We start from the raw sequence: 23485 nt of genomic DNA on the forward strand, positions 1-23485 counted from the left end.
CAGAGAGTGAGCAGGGGAGGGGTAGAGAGGGAAGACACAGAATCTGAAGCAGGCTCCAGGCTCTGAGCTGTCAGCACAGAGTGCAACACAGGGCTCGAACTCACAAGCCGTGAGATCATGACCTGAGCCAAAGCTGGACGCTTAACTGACTGAGCCACCCAGGTACCCCAGCATATATGACCCACTTAAAACAAAAAGCTCTAGAAAGCTTAAGTGGAAAAGGTAAAGATACATAAGAAAAGACGGTCATTTTTTTTTTAAATCAACAAGTCCCACAACTTTATACAGTAAATAACAGTGCTAAAATATATATAAAGTAAAAACTGTTAAATGTGCAAAAAGAAATGGATATAAATTCAGAAGTACAGGGACACTTGTTTAAATGTGCAATTATAGTCAGCATATAAATAAGGTTAAATAAATGTCATTTGATGTCAAATAAGGTACCCCTTACAGGTGAGAATCTGGACCTAAAAGCAAAAGTAAAGTGATAAAAAAATAAAAATAAAAATGTTCTTTTATACAGTTACATGAAGAAGGGAGGATGAATAGACTGAAAATAGGAAGACAATCTTCCTGAATGGCAATCAGAATTCATTGTTCGTTGTTAGTTCCATAATGAAATACATTTCTAGGAAATGCTACTTTGAGAAGGCTAGTTCCCATCTGGGTGCCCCTATTCTATATTTATATAGCTCTTTACTCTTTAAAAAGTGCTTTCACATTCCTATTACTTGCAGCACTGTAACATATAGGAAAGGACGGTGATATTTAGAAAATAACAAAACAGAAACTCATGGAAGCAAAAAAGCACCATGACTCAAGGAGGGGAATTCCTGTTGCCCTAAGAGGAATGCACGTGTATAAAAATGCCCTACATATGCTGATAAAGAACTGCCTTTCATGTTCAGCATTTCTATTCCCTCCAAGAAGAGTATTAATGCTGAAGCAGCAGCAGCAACAGCAGTGAAAGACAAACATGAGTGTGAAGGGCATGGTTATAGTCTTGGCTGTGATATTCTGTGCTACAATTGTTCAAGGTATATGGTACTTTTTATTTCTTAACCTATAAATTTCTTTTCTAGTGCTTCAAACGTCTTTTCTTCCATCTTTTCCTAAAAGATTCAATTTTTATTTAACCTCATACATTAGAAGTTACTACTGCTTTGACAGAAAATGTTTGAAGTATGTAAGGCACTAGAGATGATTATTGAAACTAGAAATTATATACTTCATGGAATTTTTGATTTGGCTACAATATCTGCCAAGAGCCTTAAGCAATAATCTTAAATGTCTGTTAAGATTTATATGAGGTAATGTTATTAGCTTACTGGAAAAATTCTTGAGCCTAAAAGCAAGAGGCAAATAAGCTTAACCTCCAATAAACCTTCATGTTTCCCTTTATTCTTTAATGTGGTTTGTTCACAAATTTAAAGAGAAAAATCAACACCTGACTTTAGTTCCTTTCCCAGTGACAGCAGTGTCAAGTGCTATTTGACAAATTGCTATCTTTATCCTTAATGAAAACCCTGCTTATGTTTTTCACCAGGATTATAAACTATAGAGATCTGCTGCAATCAGATGTATTAGTAACTGATGCTTTGATCTGTTCTAGGTTTCCCCATGTTCAAAGGGGGACGCTGTCTTTGCATAGGCCCTGGAGTAAAAGGAGTGAAAGTGGCAGATATTGAGAAAGCCACCATAATTTACCCAAGTAACAACTGTAACAAAATAGAAGTGATGTAAGTAATGAACTCGCTAAAGATGACAGTGGTAGAAGCTTTTTTGTTTTGTGTTTTTGTTTTACTTATGTTTTTCCATCCAAAATTTAAGACTGTTTTGGATCTTCCTTAACAGTATCACCTTGAAAGCACATAAAGGACAAAGATGCCTAAATCCCAAATCGAAGCAAGCAAACATTATAATCAAGGTAGGGTACCAGATTACTTCCATTTTATAACTGGTTTTATCCACAACAGATCTTTTGAAAAAACAGCTGCAAACAGGATTCTGCTATGATTTTATGTGAAGCATTTTGATAAGAGGTCTTTGGTTAGGACTAGTTTTCCTCTCCTGCCATGTATTTTACATGTCACCTCAATCACTTGGAAACAAGAATAGCACAATGTTTTTAAAACTCTCATTTTCTCATTTCAGAAAATTAAAAGAATGAATTTTTTAAAATATCAAGATGTATGAAGTCATGGGAAAGAAAATTTGAAAACCTAGAACAAGTTTAACCGTGACAACTGAAGTGATAAGAATTCCACAAGAGGAAAGTGATTTTCTCCTGCCTGTTGCAATGTACATTCATGCATTTCTGCATCAGTGAACCTCAGAGTTCTGATGGTTATAATTATTCTGTGACAATGAAAACATTTCTGTCTCTAGAAGTTATGTCTCTGTACTTGATCTATCTGCCATATTACAACCTTTAGTTACAATGGAGACATAACATTACTGGACTCAAGAAGACCTTATAAGTCAAAAGCATACATGTGTGTAATAAACATTCCCCAAATAGTTTTAATACAAATCCATTTTTTACCCTAAAATCATACAGCACATATATATCTAGGGAAGAAGTTCTTATGTATATTCCCATTTTATAAAAGGCTATAATTTATGAAATGTACTATGAAAAACATAAGCTAAGGAAAACTGGTATGAGTGCAAATATTTTATAACTGAATTAGTAGCTTTGGTCTTAATTTGATTTTTTTCAGCAACTTTTCATTGAGATGTTTTAATGCAATAAAGGTGTGTGTGTCTATTGTGTATTTTATCTATTCTTGTAAACTGTAGCAATATTTTGGACACATTTTAAATATACAACACTTTTGTCTACCAAAAAAATGTTGAAAAATAAATATATGCAAATGTCTGGCAGTCACCTTTAGTTTTTGGGATTCTTTTCTTTTTTAATTTAAATTCCAATTAATTAACATACAGTGTAGTATTAGTTTCAGGTGTAGAATTCTGTGATTCATACAACATCCGGTGCTCATCACAAGTGCCCTCCTTACTCCCCATCACCTATTTAGCCTCCCCCCCCCCCACCTCCCCTCTGGTGACCATCAGTTTGTTTTCTAGAGTTAAAGAGTCTGTTTCTCATTTTGCCTTTTTTTTTCCTCCCAGGTTCATTTGTTTTCTTAAATTCCACAAAAGAGTGAAATCATATGGTATTCGTCTTTCTCTTATGTCGCTTAGCATAATACTCTCTAGCTCCATCCATTGCAAACGGCAAGATTTCATTCCTCTGGATACCTGAGAAATAATTCCATTTCTTCTTTATTCATCAGTCGATGGATTTGGGCTCTTTCCATAATGTGGCATTTCACAAAGTACAATATTCATTCATGATAAAAATCCTCAACAAAGTAGGGTTAGGGGGAACATACCTCAACATACTAAAGGCCATATACAAAACACTCACAGATAATATTATCCTCAATGGGGAAAGAATGAGAGCTTTTTCTCTATGGCCAGGAACAAGGCAGGGATGTCCACTCTCACCACTGGTATTTAACACAGTACTAGAAATTCTAGCCACAGCAATCAGACAACAAAAAGAAAAGGCATCCAAATCAGCAAGGAGGGCAGTCAAACTTTCACTATCTGCAGATGACACGATACCCTACATAGAAAACGAAAGACTCTACCAAAAAACTGCTAGAACTGATACACAAATTCAGTAAAGTCACAGGATACAAAATCAATGTACAGAAATCTGTTGCATTTTTTTTATTTTTTATTTTTTAAAATTTACATCCAAATTAGTTAGCATATAGTGCAACAATGATTTCAGGAGTAGATTCCTTAGTGCCCCTTACCCATTTAGCCCATCCCCCCTCCCACAACCCCTCCAGTAACCCTCTGTTTGTTCTCCATATTTATGAGTCTCTTCTGTTTTGTCTCCCTCCCTGTTTTTATATTATTTTTGTTTCCCTTCTCTTATGTTCATCTGTTTTGTCTCTTAAAGTCCACATGAGTGAAGTCATATGATTTTTGTCCTTCTCTAATTTCACTTAGCATAATACCCTCCAGTTCCATCCACCTAGTTGCAAATGGCAAGATTTCATTCTTTTTGACTGCCGAGTAATACTCCCATTATATATATATGTATATACACCACATCTTCTTTATCCATTCATCATCCATCGATGGGACATTTGGGCTCTTTCCATACTTTGGCTATTGTTGAGAGTGCTGCTATAAACATTAGGGTGCATGTGTCCCTTCGAAACAGCACACCTGTATCCCTTGGATAAATACCTAGTAGTGCAATTGCTGGGTTGTAGGGTAGTTCTATTTTTAGTTTTTTGAGGAACGTCCATACTGTCGTTGCATTTCTATACACCAATAATGAAGCAGCAGAAAAAGAAAACAAGGAATCAATCCCATTTACAATTGTGCCAAAATACATAAGATATCTAGGAATAAACCTAACAAAAGAGATAAAAGATCTGTAATCTGGGATTCTTTTTCTTAGAAAAACCCCTAACCTACTTTTTTAGTCATGCTTACACCCTAAAATTTTGGGATACCTACACAGTTTTACTTTGAAAAGAATCCAAATCAGTTTTTTTTCTACCAAAATCCCACAACCCTTCTTAAAACAGAAACAATCTTATGTTTTCCAAAAATTAAAATGCCTTTAAAATTTTTCAACGTTTTTTTTTGTTTTGTTTTGTTTTTTAATTTATTTTTGGGACAGAGAGAGACAGAGCATGAACGGGGGAGGGGCAGAGAGAGAGGGAGACACAGAATCGGAAACAGGCTCCAGGCTCCGAGCCATCAGCCCAGAGCCTGACGCGGGGCTCGAACTCACGGACCGCGAGATCGTGACCTGGCTGAAGTCGGACGCTTAACCGACTGCGCCACCCAGGCGCCCCAGCCTTTAAAATTTTTAACTTGTATTTCAAGAAATATACAGTCACTTGGCATCACACAGAATTGTTAAGAACTATATTATAATGGGTAGTTGTGAAAAACAACTGTCTCCTTTTTTTAAAGGGGTCTTCCTAGGTTCAAACCCCTGGAGTCTGGGTTGGAGGCCCAAGAGAAAACCAAAGGAAGATCCTTCCAGTAACCAAAGCAAGGTCTTAGCCAGACCACTCTGATCCCAGACTTTGAACTCCAGCTACCACCACAAAGATACTATCAATAGAAAAGTATTTAAAGTTACAGTAGTAGTAGTGTAAATCAGAATAATGGCTTCCTAAGACATATTCCTGTAGCATGACTATGGATAGTCCCTCCTGCAACCTAGTTCCCTTTAGATTTTTGTCTATTTTCTAAGCCTGATTCTTCAGTCTTTCTGTAGATTCTTCAACTAACAACTAAATTTGTTTTCTCCTGAAGCTAAACAGTGTTGGTTTCTCTGCATGTAACTAAAAATCTCAGCTGATACAGCACTTTATATAGACACCTATACATTTGAAAAATGAAAATATTTGTTACAAAATTATCATAATCAGGTATTTGTTAATTTAAAAACAAAAAAGATTTTAATGTATCATTTGTGTATCTTTCCCATTGATATCGAAGAGCCAACCATAAAGAAGATCAGAGAATGGACAGAAAAGTAAATAGCAGAGCAGGGTGCCTGACACCAAACAAGCCCTCTAAATGACTGGCTTTTTTACTGGTGCCCACAAGCAATAATGAGAAGTCAGCTGTTATCCAAGATATTTGTATATAAGTCTCTATAATCTATATCACATATTTACACTATGATATATAATATATATACAGTATAAAGACATAATATATAATATAGATATACAGCATATAGCTTTAAATATAGATCATAAACTTATATAAATTTCCATACTGAAATGAGACCTCTATATCAATTCCCTGGATAATTTTAAGACTTGGATCTAGGGGTGCCTGGGTGGCTTAGTCGGTTAAGCGTCCAACTTCAGCTCGGGTCATGATCTCTCGGGTCATGATCTCACAGTCTGTGAGTTCAAGCCCCACATCGGGTTCTGAGCCCACTTTAGATCTTCTGTCCCCCTCTATCTCTGCCCCTCCCAACTGGTTCTCTTTCTCAAAACAAATAAACTTAAAGAAAGAAAAAGGAAGCATAATGCATTGACCTTCTACCTATCCACTTTGGTATTACTTCCAACACTTAATAAATTTCTTTTTGAGTATTCTATGCAGACAATCTTCTCTGCAAAATTTTATTTCTTCCTCCCCCCCCCCCCCAATTCTTATGAATTCCTCTTTTTTGTTTAATTTTTCAGGCTAGGACCTACAGCACAATAAAAAAGAAGTGAAAAATGGGCATCTCTGTCTTGTTTTGTAAATTCCCAGTGTTCTTTATAATAGGTAAGACAAGTTAGCTAAATAAGCCCTTTCCTAAGTGTATCTGCTGCATGATTCCAACCCCCCAGTTCTAACAGGAGAGTCACACCTTTAGCTGCAGACTAACAGAAACATCTGACAACACAAATAACTTCATCATCCAGAAAGGAAATACTATTTGTTGCACATGGGAGAAAAGCTGAAATCTGGTCAGAGAGCGGCTACATTTGTGAAACGCTGGCTGGTGAAAAACTCATTTAGATTTGTTAAAATACCCTTCTAATCTGCTGTCATCTTTAGAACAGCCTGAAAAGTGGATGGGTTAGGTGTTACAAGGAGTACCTGAGAATAAGAAAACTGAAACGCATACAGATGTAACATTTGTCTAAGATAACAGAGCAAGTCAGAGGCAGATTTATATATTATATATCTAAATGTCTAGCCCATCTCATCATCCTATCAAGTGTGAAGAAAGCAAAACACCATATGGTCTAAAATGCATCTAAACAGAAGTTATTCTCAGCCTTCCCAATCATGATGATTTTAAGGATCTACCCACACACTTTGCACTTTGCTCATCCTGGCTATGAATGAAGAAACATATAAATAATTTAAAAGTGTGTAACCAGTATTACCAAACATCAGCTAAGAGAATCTTATGGGAGTTCAATCAAAACTATGAAAGGGAAAGCTATGCCCTCCTCTCCCACGCTGTCCAAGGAATATTATACATCAACTGAGGGAATTCCCAAGTCTACAGAAATCACTGAACTCCTGCTCACTTTTTTAGGAAATTTCTTCTAAGCACACTGGTTTCTCGGAAAGCATTTTTTTTTTTTTTTTTGGTCTACAACAAATAGGTCAGAGTGCTCTGTTTCTTTTGGCCTGATGCCATAATTGGAGGATTAAAGATCAATCAGCAGCATCTGAAACTGAAACTAAAGACAGAATATTTCCTTAACTCTTGTTTTCTTTAAAAACTGGACTCAGATTGGGGCGCCTGGATGGCTCAGTCGGTTGGGCGTCCGACTTTGGCTCGGGTCACGATCTCACGGTCCGTGAGTTTGAGCCCCGCGTCAAGCTCTGGGCTGATGGCTCAGAGCCTGGAGCCTGTTTCAGATTCTGTGTTTCTCTCTCTTTGCCCCTCCCCTGTTCATGCTCTGTCTCTCTCTGTCTCAAAAATAAATAAACGTTAAAAAAAAAATTAATTAAAAATAAATAAATAAATAAAAATAAAAACTGGACTCAGATCAATGAATACAAAGAAAGAGAATATATCCAAAGCTTTGAAAAAACTGGAATATGAATTTAAGGAAAACTGTAATTTAGATTTTTATTCAAATGATTCATGTAGTCTTGGCTGTGGATGTAACAAGAAGAGCTGGCTTGCTATTGTCCCTAAAAGGTTGATTTTTTTCCCCTAATTTTTCTTCATATTGATAACACAAAGTTTCTCTCCCCTGAGGCAAATCCCCATTCAAAACAAGAATAGAAGGATCCTTTGTTTTGATTCTATGCTCACCAGACAACACTCTGATTGCTAATTCAACTTTCTAGATACCGTGATACTGGAAAAGAGTGACATGGATACCAGACTGAATATTCCCAGTCACTGGGAGATCCTAATTATAAATAAATAAATAAATAAATAAATAGTCTTAGTCTCCTGTAGATTTGGTCAACTGAACTAATTATTTGACAAAATTAATTCTTTACTCTGGATGATTAGGAAAAAAATGGGAGTTTCTGGACTGTAAAACTGAGAACTAGGCCCTACAGAATCCCGAAAAGGTGTTACCATTCCCATGAGATTCTACCAACCAGCCTGACTGGTTGGCTGGCTTCCTGCCATTTGTTGTGACATTTCTCTAATTGCATATGCTGCTTTCCCTTCCTGGCCATCTTTCTAAATGAATACAATATTCATGTGAACACTCCTGATCATAAGGAGTACATTCTTCTATGAACCTCCATATTACTTATTGTCTGAATCACTCAATTGGCACTGATCATAGTTTCTTTTATTGATACTGTTTCATAATTTTTGCTCTTTGCAATTAGAATTCAACCATTAACAACAGACACTGAATCGATATATCCCCTGGGATTAGCTTGATTACTAACATAAAGTACACAAACAATGAGAACAAGCACAACTCTCCTCATTATTCCTCCAACACTATCCATGGCCGTATATGTAATGTACGCGGAAGAGTTTGCATTCCTTCATTTACTTAAGAAGCTTTTTAGGAGTATCACCCTTTGTATATTTACCCCATAGTCCTTGGAATGAAGACTCTGGACTATAGCTAGCTGAGAATATTTGTATTGATTCTACCTACTTGAATCCATACTAACTTCTGGGGAAATTACAATCTTAAATTAAACTTCGTTCTTCAATCTAGAAAAATCAGTAATACCCATGTCCTAATGTAGAAATCTGAATCAATGGAAATTCTTTTTCAAGACATACAATTCTTATTTATGTTGTTTCTTAAAGTCTGTATAGATTCATTCATCTATCCATCTTCTTATCCAGTATTTACTGAATACCTTCCATATGCCAGGTGATATTCTAAATGGCTAGGGATGCAGTTGTGAATAAGACTGAATAAGGTACCTGCTCTTTTGGGCCTTACATTTTATTGTGGAGAAATAGACACTAAACTAATAAAAAACTAATCAAATATCAGATAAACAGAAATACCAGGCAGAGAATTAAAGTAAGATCATGGCTGCTTTAGATCGTATGCTAAGAAAAGGCACTAAAGGGGTATCTGGGTGGCTCAGTCGGTTAAGCTTCCAACTTCAGCTCAGGTCATGATCTCATGGTTAGTGGATTCAAGCCCCCATCAGGCTCTGTACTGACGGCTCAGAGCCTGGAGCCTGCTTTGGATTCTGTGTCTCCCTCTCTCTCTGCCCCCTTCCCTGTTCATGCTCTGCGTGTCTGCCTCTCAAAAATAAATAAATATTTTTTAAAAATTAAAAAAAGGCACTAAACTCCAAATGCCAAGAAGGAAATCACCCATGCATAAACAGGAAAAAGCATTCCAGATAAAGAAAACAGCTAATCACTGTGACTGGAGTATAGTAGCTGAGAGAAAACAATATGAGATGAAGACGGATGAATAGGTAAGGGACAGATCACAGAGAACTCCGTTAAAAATGTCAGTTACAAAATTAGGTTTAATTCTAAACATAAGTAGAAGTTGCTGGAGGGTCATAAGAAGAGGAGTGCCATGTGACTTATGTTTTAAAAATATCCCTCTTGGGGTGCCTGGGTGGCTTAGGCATCTGACTCTTGATTTCAGCTCAGGTCTTGATCTCAGGGTATGAGAAAAAAAAATCACTCTGCTCTGCTACAGGAATGAAAAAGAATGAAAGCATACATCTAGAAAAAGATTTCTACAAAAATGTTTGTGGTAGCTTTATATGTAAGAACTAAAATCTCGAAAGAGATGAGGTGTCCACTGACAAGAGAATTGATAAACCAACTGGTGTATTTGTTCAATGGAATACTATGCCGCAGTAAAGACATACAAAATACTGACTCATGCAACTATGTAGATGAATCTAAAAAAATATGCTGAGAGGGTTTGAGGAGGAGTTAAGATGGCAGAGCAGTAGGGGGACCCTATGCTTGCCTCAACTTTTGAACATAGCTAGATAAATACCCAGTAATTCCCAACACCCAAGAAACTGATAAGAATGCTGTGAGAATAAACTGAAGAACTAGAAGGAGAAAAGAAGTCACATGGTGGAAGGTAGGAGGTATGGAGATGTGATTCTGGGGATAAAAGAATTGCGGCTACTGTGGAGGAGAAGGAACCTTGATCTCTGAGAGAGGAGAGAGAAAGAGAAACAGAAAGCAGCACAGGGGATTGCATAACAGAAACATTTCTCAAAAACTGTTGACTGGGAAAACTAGAAAGCCTGATTATTCCAAGTTTTAACAAGCAGTGGAGCTCAAAGTCTGAAGTTTTAAAAGTCTGCACCACCACCAGGTAGAGCCTGACAGGCACAGTGGTGCTCCTGTGGGGAAGGAGGGCAAAGGCCCAGAGCAGACAACGTGATCTGAGGATCCCCTAAGTCACACTGTGAGAGACAGTTTCTCTTCCTGGAGTGCACCTGGGAGAAGTGGCATGGTCTTTCAGGAGACAAAAGAGCTGATGGGCACCAATGTGCGAATTAGCATAGGAACAGAGATACCTGCTGAAAGCACCAAACTTGGTGCCAGCTCTTTGCTGTGCTTTACCATCAACCCCAACACCTGTGCAAAAGCTGCTACAGCTTTTCTGGACTAACCAGCACCAGCTGCAGAGTGGTAAGACACTCCCCCCCGCCCCCCCCCCCCGAGGATCAGTGCCTGTTCCAACCTGGCCAGGTCCCCAATATTTGGAGTTCTGAAACCCAGGTGCATGCCTAAGAAAAAAACAAGGGGCTAGTGTGCCTCCTAACATGCAGATAGCTTGGACACTGGGTGAAGGCAGGGATCTGATGGAAGCTGGGGACACAAAAGGGGAAATTGTTCACTCTTCTGTGAAGGGCTTCCTGAACAGCGGTGGGTACAAACTCCCATCTCTGGGGAGGAGAGTGGACTAATGCCGTTCCCTTCCCAACTCCCCACCCTCCCCACTCCCACCCACTAGCACTGACAGACCTCAGTGAGCAACACAGCATCCCCAAGTGGAGGCTGGAGGCACTTACACCAAGCCCCATCTCCCTGCACCCTGTGCATGCATCTTTATTAGGGCAAGTTGGCCTGAGAACCAGCTCAGCAAACCCCTCCACCAGAAGACCAGCATAAACCCCTTGCACACACAAAGGCTACTGATCATAGAGTTCCGCAAAGCTTCAGCTCTAGGGGAAATAGGATCTAGCCTCTTTTAACAAGCAAACCAAAACACACCTAATTAAAACTTGCCACACAGTGGACAAGGTCCAAACACTCCCTATGCAGACAAGGAGAAACTTGCAGTGAACTGACCTGAGGGAAAGAACAGCCAAAACACAACAAAAGAGTGCACACTTTGAAACAATTCCGAAACACAAGGCCCTAGGCAGTATAGATCTTTTTCTTAATATAGTCGTTACTCTCAGGAGAATGAACTATACTAGGCTTTCCTAATACACAAAAAAACAGTGACACAGACAAAATGCCAAAATGGATGAATTCACCCCAAAAGAAAGACGAGGAAGAGCTCTAAGTCAGGGATCTAATCAAAATAGATAAGTAATATTCCTGAACCAGAATTTAAAACAACAATCAAGGATACTAGATAGACTTGAGAAAGGCATAAAAGACACTAGAGAATCCCTTACTTCAGAGATAAAAGAACTAAAAACTAATCAGGCCAAGTAAAAAATGCTATAACAAAGATGCAAAAACGACTAGATATAATGACAATGAAGATAGACAAAGTAGAAGAATAAATTAGTAACAGAACAGATAAAATTATATAAAATATGAACCTGAAAAGAAGAGGAAAGGGAAATTATTGGATCACAAATGCAAACTTAAGGAACTCAGCGACTCCATAAAGTATAATAATATTTGTATCATAAAAGTCTTAAAAGGAGCAAGAGGAGAAGAGCAGATTTATTTGAGCAAACTAGCTAAAAAACTCCCTATCTGGAGAAGGAAACAGATATCAAACTCCAGGAGGCACAGAGAACTCCCATTAAATTCAACAAAACCCAGCCAACGCCAAGACACACCATAGTAAACATTTTTAAATATAGAGATAAGAATCCTTAAACAACAAGGGAAAAGAAATCCCTAACCTACAAGGGAAGAAAAATAGGGTTCACAGCATCTCTCTCCACAGAAACCTGGCAGGCCATAACAGAGTGGTATGATATATTCAACCTGTTGAATGCAGCCATGAATGCTTTATCCAGCAAAGGTGTCATTCAGAATAAAAGGAGAGATAAAGAGTTTCACTGGCAGCCAAACAAAAAGGAGACCACTAACCCAGTCCTGCAAGAAATATTAAAGGGGACATGCTGAGTGGGAAAGACCAAAAGCAACAAAGACTAGGGGGTGGGGGGAAACAGAAAAAAATCTCTGGAAACAGCAACTTTAGAAATAACACAATGGCACTAAATTCTTACCTAGCCATAATTACTCTGAATGTAAATGGACTAACTGCTCCAAACCAAAGAAAAAGGGTATCAGAATGGATAAGGAAACAAGACCTAACTATAAGCTGCTTACAGAAGACTCATTTAAAAATTTTTTTTTAATTTTTATTTTTCAGAGAGAGACCAAGTGCAAGCAGGGGAGGGGCAGAGAGAGAGAGGAAGACACAGAACCCAAAGCAGGCTCCAGGCTCTGAGCTGTCAGCACAAAGCCCAACACAGGTCTTGAACCCATGAACCCCAATATCATGACCTGAGCCAAAGTTGGACACTTAATTGACTGAGCCACAAGGCTCCCCAGAAGCCTCAATTTAGCCCTAAAGAACCTGCAGATCTAAAGTGAGGGAATGGAGAATCATCTATCATGCCAATGGACATCAAAGGAAAGGTGGACTAGCCATACTTCTATCAAAAAACTAGATTTTAAGCCAAAGACTGTAACAAGAGATGAAGGGTACTATATCATAATTAAGGGTCTATCCAACAAGATCTAACAATTGTAAACATTTATGCCCCCAACTTGAAAACACCCAAATATATAAATCAATAAATAACAAATATAAAGAAACTCATTGATAATTATAATAATAATAGGGGGCTTTAACACCCCACTTAAGAAATGGACAAATAATCTAAGCAGACAATCAACAAAGAAACAATGGCTTTGAGTGACACACCAGACCAGATGGACTTAACACATATATTCAGAATATTTCATTCTAAAGCAGCAGAAATCATATTCTTCTCAAGTGCACATGGAACAGAATAGATCACATACTGGGACACAAATCAACCCTCAACAAGTATAAAAAGACTGAGATCATATCATGCATACTTTCAGACCACAATGCTATGAAACTTAAAGTCAAGCACAAGAAAAAATATGGAAAGGCCACCAATACATGGAGGTTAAAGAACATCCTACTAAAGAATGAATGGGTTAACCAAGGAACTAAAAAAGAAATTAAAATTTACATGGAAGCAAATGAAAACGAAAACAGGACAGTCCAAAACATTTGGGATACAGCAAAGGTGGTACTAAGAGGGAAGTATATAGCAATATGGGTCTACCTCAAAAATGAAGAAAACTCTCAAATATACAATCTAACCTTATACCTAAAGGACCTAAAAAAAGAACAGAAAATACAGCCTAAGCCCAAGAGAAGAGAAATAATAAAGATCAGAGAAAAAATAAATGATACAGAAACAAAATAAAAAACCAGCAGAACAGCTCAACGAAAATAAGAGCTACTTCTTTAAAAGAATAAGTAAAATTAATAAACCTTTAGCCAGACTTACCAAAAAGAAAAGAGAAAGGACCCAAATAAAATTACAAATGAAAGACTAAAGATCACAACCAATACCAGAGAAACACAAACCATTGTGAGATCATATAAACCATTATGAAAAACTATATGCTAACAAATTGGGCAATCTGGAAGAAATGGATAAATTCTAAGGAACATACAAACTACCAAAACTGAAACAGGAATAGACAATTTGAACAGACCCATTACCAACAAAGAAATTGAAGCAGTAATCAAAAATCTCCCAACAAACAAAAGTCCAGGACCAGATGGCTTCCCAGGGGAATTCCCCCAGACATTTAGAGAAGAGTGAATACCTATTCTTATCAAACTGTTCCAAAAAATGCAAATGGAAGGAAAACTTCCAAACTCATTCTACAAGGCCAGCATTACCTTGATTCCAAAACCAAAGACCCCACTAAAAAGGAGAATTGCAGGCCAATATCCCTGATGAACATGGATGCAAACATTCTCAGCAAGATATCAGCAAATCAAGTCCAATAGTACATTAAAAGAATCATTCACCACTATCAAGTGAGATTTATTCCTGGGCTGCAAGGGTGATCTAATATTTGCAAATCAATCAACGTGATACACCACATTAATAAAAGAAACAGTAAGAACTATTTGATCCTCTCACTAGATGCAAAAAAGAATTTGACAAAAGACAGCATCCATTTGATAAAAGCCCTCAACAAAATAGAAATAGAGGGAACATACCTCAAGATCATAAAAGCCACATAGGAAAGACCCACAAATAATATCATCTTCAATGGGGGAAAAATGAGAGCTTTTCCTCTAGTCAGAAACAAGACAGCAATATCCACTGAGAGGGCTAGGCTAGGAGTCCTAGCCTCAGCAATGAGACAACATAAAGAAATAAGACACCCAAAATGGCAAGTAAGAAGTCAAACTTTCACTATTCACAGACTATGTGATAACTCTACATAGAAAATCCAAAAGACTCCACCAAAAAATTGCTAGAACTGATATGTGAGTTCAGCAAAGTCTGATATAAAATGAAAATACAGAAATCTGTTACATTTCTATACACCAACAATAAAGCAGCAAGAAGAGAAATCAAGTGCACAAAAATCCATAAGGTATCTAGGAATAAACCTAACAAAAGAAGCAAAAGATATGCATTCTGAAACTATAGAACACTTATGAAAGAAACTGAAGACGACCCAAATAAATGGAAAAACATTCCATGCTCATGAACTGGAAGAAGAAATATTGTTAAAATGTCTATAATACCCAAAGCAAACTATGTATTTAATGTAATCCCTACCAAAATACCACTATCATGTTTCACAGAACTAGAACAATTCTATAATTTATACAGAATCACAGAAGATCCCAAATAGCCAAAGAAATCTTGAAAAATAAAAGCAAACCTGGAGGCATCACAATTCTGGACTTCAAGCTATATTATAAAGGCTATGATCATTAAGATAGCATAGTATTGCCAATGAAACTGGATCAGTGGAAGAGAATAAAAAAACCAGAAATGGATCCACAACTATAGGCCAACTAATCTTTGACAAACCAAGAAAGAATACCCAATGGGAAAAAAAAAATGTCTCTTCAACAAATGGTGTTGGGAAAACTGAACATGCAGAATGAAGATGGACACTTTTCCTACACTGTACACAAAAATAAACTCAAACTACATGAAAGGCCTAAATGTGACCCAAGAAACCATCAAAATCTTAGATAACACAGGCAGCAACTCCTATGACCTCGGCTGCAGCAACTCCTTACTAGACATGTCTCTGGAGGCACAGAAAACAAAAGCAAACATGAACTATTGTGATTTCATCAAGATAAAAGGCTTCTGTACAGTGAAAGAAACAATCAACAAAACTAAAAGAATATCTACAAAATGGAAGAAGATATTTGCAAATGACATATCAGATAAAAGGTTAGTATCCAAAATTAATGAAGAACTTATCAAACTCAACACCCCAAAAATAAAAAATCTGGTTAAGTAATGGGCATAATACAGGAACATTTTTCCAAAGAAGACATCCAGCTGGCTAACAGACACATGAAAAGATGCTCAACGTCACTCATCATCAGGAAAATACACATCAAAACCACAATGACATACCACCTCACACCTGTCAGAATAGCTAAAATTAACAACAAATAAAACAACAGGTTTTGGAAAGGACATGGTGAAAGGGAACACTCTTAACACTGTTTGTGGAAATGCAAACTGGTGCAGCTACTCTGGAAAACAGTATGGAGGTTCCTCAAAAGGTTAAAAATAGAGGTGCCTCGATGACTCAGTTGGTTGAGCATCCAACTCTTGATTTTGGCTCAGGTCATGATCCCAGGGTTGTGGGATCAAGCCTTGCATCATGCCATGTTCAGCATGGAGCCTGTTTGAGATTCCTCCCTCTCCCCCCTGCTCTTCTCCCTTACTCACATCCTCTCTCTAAAGAAAAAAAAATTAAAAATACAACTACCCTAAGACCCAGCAATTGCACTACACTACTAGGTATTTACCCAAAGGATACAAAAATACTGACTCTGAGGGGCACATGCACCCTGATGTGTACAGCAGCATTATCAACAATAGATGAATTATGGAAAGAGCCAAATGTCCACCAACTGCTAAGTGGATAAAGAACAAGCAGTATATATATACAATGGAATATTACTCAGCCATCAAAAAAAAATGAAATCTTGGGGCACCTGGGTGGCTCAGTCAGTTGAGCCACCAACTCTTGATTTTGGCTCAGTTCATGGTCCCACAGTCATGAGACTGAGCCCTGTGTCAGGCTTCACACTCAATGCAGAGCCTGCTTAAGATTCTCCCTCTCTCCTTCTGCCCTTCTCCCCTGCCTGCTCTCTGTCGCTCGAAAATTTAGAAAAAAAAAAAAAGAAATCTTGCTTTTTGCAACAACACAGAGCTGGAGTGTATTATGCTGAGTGAAGTAAGTCAGGCAGAGAAAAACAAATACCATGATTTCACTCATATGTGTAATTTAAGAAACAATACAGATAAACACAGGTAAGGGAAAAAAGAGAGAGAAAGAAAAGCAAACTGTAAGAGACTCTTAACTATAGAGAACTGAGGGCTGAAGAAGGGATGTGGGTGGGCGATGGGCTACATGGGTGATGGGTATTAAGGTGGGCACTTGTAATGAGCTGAGTTTATATGTAAGTGATGAATTAGTAAATTCTATCCATGGAACCAACTGTACCCTCTATGTTAACTAGAGGATAACTAACTAGAATTTAAAATTAGAATTTAATTAAAACTAGAATTTAAGTTAAAATGTGAAAAAAATAAAATATGTAAACATATAAGTAAATATTAAAAATATGCTGAGAAAAAGCCTTGAACCAAAGAATACATACTAAAATTGTTCTGTTTATATGAATTTCTAGAAGAGAACAAATCTATATTTAAAAAATTCAAAAGAGTAGTGGTGTCAAGAGAAGAGGAGATGGGGTGAGGACTCACTGGCAGGTAGCGTGAAGGAACTTTCTGGAGTGGTGGTGATGTTCTATAACTTGATAGGGGTTTGGATAACTTGGATATACAAGTGTATGTAATTCTAAGATTGATTTACTGGTACACTTAGGATCTGAACTTTTCAACATACATGAATTTTACCTCAAAAAGGAACCATAAGGGACACCTAGGTGGCTCAGTCACTTATGTGTCTGGCTTCAGCTCAGGTCATGATCTCTCAGTTCATGAGTTCAAGCCCCACATCAGGCTCTGTGCTGACAGCTCCGAGCCTGGAGCCTGCTTTGGATTCTGTGTCCCCCCCTCTCTCTCTCTGCCCCTCCCCTGCTTGTATTCTCTTTCTCTCTAAAAAAAAAATAAATAAATAAACATTTTTAAAAAAGAACTATAAAACCTAACTATTGAAAGCACTTCTGGGATGATGAAGTAATGACCTCTGTAAAAGCAAAAACAGCACTGGAAAAAATTGTCAAAACCCTATTTTTCAAAACTCTTCAATTAACCAACAGTCTGCAGCAGTAGGGAAAATATCTAAGAAACAGCTTGATCTCAGTAAGAACAGAACATTTTCTGGCACTTTTCACTGTCCTATTCTCATTCCCCTCTCCCAGTAGCTTTGAAAAATAACAGCCTCACAACTATGTATCTCTGAAAAGCTGCCTCAAAGCCAATGGAGAGGGAGAATCAGTTTGGAGCTCTCAAAAAGCCCATCCTAGATGATTATCACTAGTGACTTGGTTAAAAGCTTTCTTAAAACCTCACATGGCTTGTCTTTATTTAACTTGACCCTGGACTCACTTACTGTGAAAAAGTAATTGTTTAACAATTATTAAATGCCTGAAGTAGGTGGGTCTAATAAAAGACTGAAACTTATTTTAAAGGAAAGACTAGGGAATGAGAGGTCTATGGAGGGCTTTGAAAAGCTCCAATATAGTCCTAAGAATCTAGAAGTTCACACACTAGTGCAGGGCTGTGTGCACATTCAGAAGAAACCTGAAATGGCCCTAATCTTTCACCTCAAGCTGACCCTGAGGCTCTGCACAAACTGGAAATGAAGGCTAAAGCAGAACTGTAGACAGCCTCTCAGAGCCCTGAAGGCATAACCCAACACATACACAGAGCCCTTGTTAAAGGCTGGGAGATTTATTGGTTCAAGGCATTTAAAGAAATCTTAGTCCAAGAGTGCCTGGTTGGTTCAGTTCGTTAAGTGTCCGACACTTAATTTCAGCTCAGGTCATGATCTCACAGTTCGTGGGATCGAGCCCCGCGATGGGCTCCACACTGACAGCATTGAGCCTGCTTGGGATTTTCTCTCCCCGCCCTCTGCCTCTCACCTACTTGCATATGCTCTCTCTCTCAAAATAAATAAGTAAACATTAAAAAAAAAAAGAAATCTTAGCCCAATCATTAGCTCACCATTAAGCTAACTAAACAAAGATGTCAGTGGCTATACACAATAAATGATAAAGACATTACAGAATTAGTTCAGGAAAATCACTAAAGAAACAGCAACAACAGCAAATCCCCAGGAGGGGAGAAACCAGATTTCCCAAGTTACTACATTATTTAAAATATCGAGTTTTAACAACAACAACAACAACAAAATACAAAGAAACATGCAAAGAAAGAGGAAAGTATGACTCATACACACTTAGAGAGCATTCAATAGAAACTATTCCAGAAAAAGCCCAGAGACTTCTTCACTGGACCTACTAGACAAAGACTTTAAGCCACTATTATAAACATGTTCAAAGAACTAAAGGAAGCCCATGTCTGAAGAATTAAAAGAATGAGAACACCACCTTACTGAATAAAGAATATCAGTAAAAAATTATAAAAAAGAATCTCCAGCTTTAAAAAGTATAATAACCGATGTAAGAAATTCACTAGAAAGGTGCAACAGATAATTTAAACTTGCAAAAGAAAAAAAATCAGCAAACCTGAAGACAAGGTAACTGAAATTTTCAGAAAAAAAAAAAAAAGAATAAAGAAAAATGGACACTCAGAGATGAACATAACACCATAAAGCATACCACCATATACGTAATAGGAAAGAGAAAGAAGGGGCAGAAGGAATATCTGAAGAAATAATAGCCAAGATATTCCAAAATTTGATGAAAACATTAACCTGAGTATCTGAGAAACTCAACAAACTCCAGAGATCTACAACTAAAATATTATAGTCAAACTGTCAAAATTCAAAGACTGAATCTTTAAAGCAGCAAGAGAAAAGTGCTTTATCATGCACAAGGGAGCCTCAGTAAGACTAACAAATAGGCGTTTCTGGGTGGCTCAGCTGGTTGAGTGTCCAACTCTTGATTTCAGCTCAGGTCATGATCTCACAGTTTGTGACTTTGAGGCCCACACTAGGCTCTGCACTGACAGTGTGGAGCCTGCTTGGGATTCTCTCTCTTCCCCTCCCTCTCTGCCCCTCCCCCGCTTGCACACACTCTCTCTCTCTCAAAATTAATTAATTAATTAATTTTAAAAAAAGATGAACAACTAAGGTCTCATCAGAAACTATGAAAATGTCACATTCCTGCCCTCTGGCTTTTAAATTAAAGTATTAAAAGAAAAATACTATTACCAAGAATTATCCTGCAAAACAATATTTCAAAATGAAAGAGATGACTGTTGTACAACTCTGTGAATATACTTAAAAACCTTTGAACTATATACTTTAAATGAGTTAATCACACATTTTCTTTATTGAAATCAAATAATGAACTAAAAATATCTGTGTAACACAAAAGGTAGCAGTAATAGGAGAAAAGAGAAGTAAAAAAGACAAGACATAGAGGAAGAAAATAACAAAATGTCAGATGTAAAGCCTACCTTATTATTAATTACATTAAATGTAAATGGACTAAACACTCCAATCAGAAGTCAGACATTGGCAGAATGGATTTTTAAAGAAACCTGATCCAACTGTACACTTTTTAGACGAGACATAATTTAGATTCAAAGACAAAATAGTTTAAAGAACAGAAAAACATCATGCTAATAGTAACCAAAAGAGAGCTGAGTAGCTACACTAATAGACAAGACAAAAAGTGTTAGAGATAAAGAATGACATTTTATAATGATTTAACAAACTGCAATGGTTAAGAATAATATCAAGAACTTTTGTAAGGGATCTAGATTTCTGGTAAAAAAACAAAAACAAAAACAATCAGGGGTGCCTGGGTGGCTCAGTTGATTAAGCATCTGACTTTGGCTCAGGTCGTGATCTCACAGCTCGTGGGTCCAAGCTCTGCATTGGGCTCTGTGCTGACAGCTCAGAGCCTGGAGCCTGCTTTGGATTCTGGGTCTCCATTTCTCTCTGTCCCTCCCTCCTCTCCCCCCCCCAAAATAAATTAACATTTAAAAAATTTTTTAAAAAGGAAAAGCAGAACAAAACAGGAGGCATCACAATCCCAGATTTCCAAAGTCGTATTACAAAGCTACAGTAATCAAAACAGTATAGTACTAGCACAAAAACAGATGGATCAAAAGAACAGAATAGAAAACCCAAAAAATAAACACACAAATATACGGTCAATTCATCTTCAACAAAGGAGGAAAGACTATGCAATGGAAAAAAGACTGTTTCTTCAACAAATGGTGCTGGGAAAACTGGACAGCCAAATGCAAAGAATGAAACTAGACCACTTTCTTATACCACATTAAAAAAATCCTCAAAACAGGGGCACCTGGGTGGCTCAGTCAGTTAAGCATCCGACTTCAGCTCAGGTCACGATCTCGCGGTCCGTGAGTTCGAGCCCCGCGTCGGGCTCTGGGCTGATGGCTCAGAGCCTGGAGCCTGCTTCCGATTCTGTGTCTCCCTCTCTCTCTGCCCCTCCCCCGTTCATGCTCTGTCTCTCTCTGTCTCAAAAAGAAATAAAACGTTAAAAAAAAAAAAAAACTTAAAAAAAAAATCCTCAAAACAGATTAAGGACCTAAATATGAGATGTAAAACCATAAAAATCCTTAAGAGAACACACGCAGTAATTTCTGGCATTGGCTATAGCAGCATTTTTCTAGATGCATCTCCTGAGGCAAGGGAAATAAAAGAAAAATAAACCATTGGGACATCAAAATAAAAAGCTTCTGCATAATGAAGGAAATAATCAACAAAGCTAAAAAACAACCTACTAAATGAGAGTATGTATTTGAAAATGTCACATGTGATAAAGGTTAGTATCCAAAACACCTAATGAACTGATACAACTCAACATACAAAACACAAATACTCTGATTAAAATGGGCAGAAGACATGAATAGACATTTCTCCAAAGAAGACATACAAATGGCCAACAGACACATGAAAAGACACTCAACATCATTCATCAGGGAAATGCGAATCAAAACTACAATGAGATATCACCTCATAACTGTCAGAATGGCTAAAAACAAAACACAAGTATTGGTGAGGATATGGAGAAAAAGGAACCCTCATGCACTACTGGTAGGAATGCAAAGTGGTACAGCCACTGTGGAAAACAATATGGAGATTCCTCAAGAAATTATGAAGAGAACTACCCTAAGATTCAGGGGGTGCGTGGGTGCCTCAGTCAGTTGAGTGTCTGACTCCCAACTTACGCCTGGGTCATGGGATCAGGCCCGACATTGGCCTTGGTGCTGAGCATGGAGTCTGCTTGGGATTCTCTCTCTCCCTCTGCCCCTCTCCCCTGCCTGTGTGCTCTCTCTCAAAAAAAATTTTAAAAATTAAAATGAATTTAAAAAAAAGAATTATCCTAGGATTCAGCAATCATGCTACTGGGTATTTACCCAAAAAATACAAAAACACTAATTCAAAGGGATACATGGCACTCCTATGTTTACCACAGCATTATTTACAATAGTCAAATTATGAAAGCAGGCCAAGTATCAACCAATAAATGAATGGATAAAGAAAATGTTGGGGGTGTGTGTGTATGTGTGTGCATATATGTGTGTGTGTGTGTGTGTGTACACACATTTCCACTATTTCCAATAATATGGATGGAACTAGAGAGTATAATGCTAAGCAAAATAAGTCAGAGAAAGACAGTGTACAATTTCACTTGTATGTGGAATTTAAGAAATAAAACAAACTAGCATAGGAAAAAAGACAAATTAAGAAACAGACTCAGCTATAGAGAACAAACTCATGGTTACCAGAGGAGAGGTGGGTAGGGAGATGGGTGAAATAGGTGATAGGGATTACAGAGTATATTAATCACGATGAGCACTGAGTAATATATAGAACTGTTGAATTACCATATTGTACTGAAATATAACACTATGCTAACTATACAGGAATTAAAATTAAAAACTTAAAAAAATTAAGTGAATAAAAGTACTTTGAAGTATATACACACTATCTAATTGTTTACTAGCTAACATTCATGTGTATCTGTATGTTTACATGAATAACTTATATGTACAATACCATCTTTCACTTTAATATTAAACCCAGTTTTTAAGTTTTATTTATTTATTTAAGTTTTAATTTATTAAGTTTTATTTATTTATTAAACTTTTTCTCTGAGTGTTCAATTACTGAGGCACCCAAAGTAACTACAAAGATGGCTTTAGCCATTTAGAGAAAACGGAAATCAGAAATCAAAATCGAGAACAATACTCTCTGTAAAGAGGTAGCATAACAGAGCTGTTAAGAACATGGACTTTAGAGTTAGAATTACTGGGTTAAATGAGTCATTATTTAAAGAATAACTGAGCCAATAATCATAAAGCACTTCAAACATAGCCTGACCCGCAGTTTTTGCTATGTAATGTTTAACTAAATAAAAAATATTAAATAAAAAATATTTTCTCATCAATAAGAGATACTTGGTCCACTTCATATGTAATGTGCCTCAAACTCTCTTTACTTTTGCTAAACAGAGAGCATCTTATCTGAGAACTTAGATCCTAACAAAAGTGAAATTATCACCACATACTTTTTTGTTTGTTTGATGTTGGAACTGTTCAAAGCCTCTTCCATTCATGTCAGACATTTCTCTGAAATTTTTGGCATTTTTACTCACAGTCTAATTTTTAATTCTGCACAAACAGCTATGGGAGGTCCCCTTCTGTCCCTGTCTCTCATAAGCCTCTCCCTCCTCATCAGATGAAAGTCTCTTTCCTGGGTGAAAGTCTTCTGGGTTCTATCAGTTCCTGCCTCATTTCTCTCCCTTTTGTCTTTCCAGTTTCCCACAAATCCCCTGACTTACTGACTGGAAAGCTTATCCCTGGAACAGACTGACCTGGG

General features: G+C 37.3%; 2 protein-coding genes across 3 annotated transcripts in view; one reads left to right on the top strand and one right to left on the bottom strand.

Moving 5' to 3' along the window:
- ART3 (ADP-ribosyltransferase 3 (inactive)) overlaps positions 1 to 23485 on the bottom strand; it is a 140626-nt gene that overhangs the window by 84099 nt on the left and 33042 nt on the right. The gene's annotated exons all lie outside the window — the stretch shown is intronic.
- Positions 912 to 2889, top strand: CXCL11 (C-X-C motif chemokine ligand 11). Its single transcript, XM_058722244.1, has 4 exons — positions 912 to 1040; positions 1616 to 1742; positions 1858 to 1930; positions 2158 to 2889. Exons 1-4 carry the CDS (start codon positions 980 to 982, stop codon positions 2197 to 2199), a joined length of 303 nt encoding a protein of 100 aa, XP_058578227.1. The 5' UTR covers positions 912 to 979; the 3' UTR covers positions 2200 to 2889.

This window comes from Neofelis nebulosa, chromosome 3 (assembly GCF_028018385.1).
Source record: "Neofelis nebulosa isolate mNeoNeb1 chromosome 3, mNeoNeb1.pri, whole genome shotgun sequence".
NCBI classification, from domain to species: domain Eukaryota; kingdom Metazoa; phylum Chordata; class Mammalia; order Carnivora; family Felidae; genus Neofelis; species Neofelis nebulosa.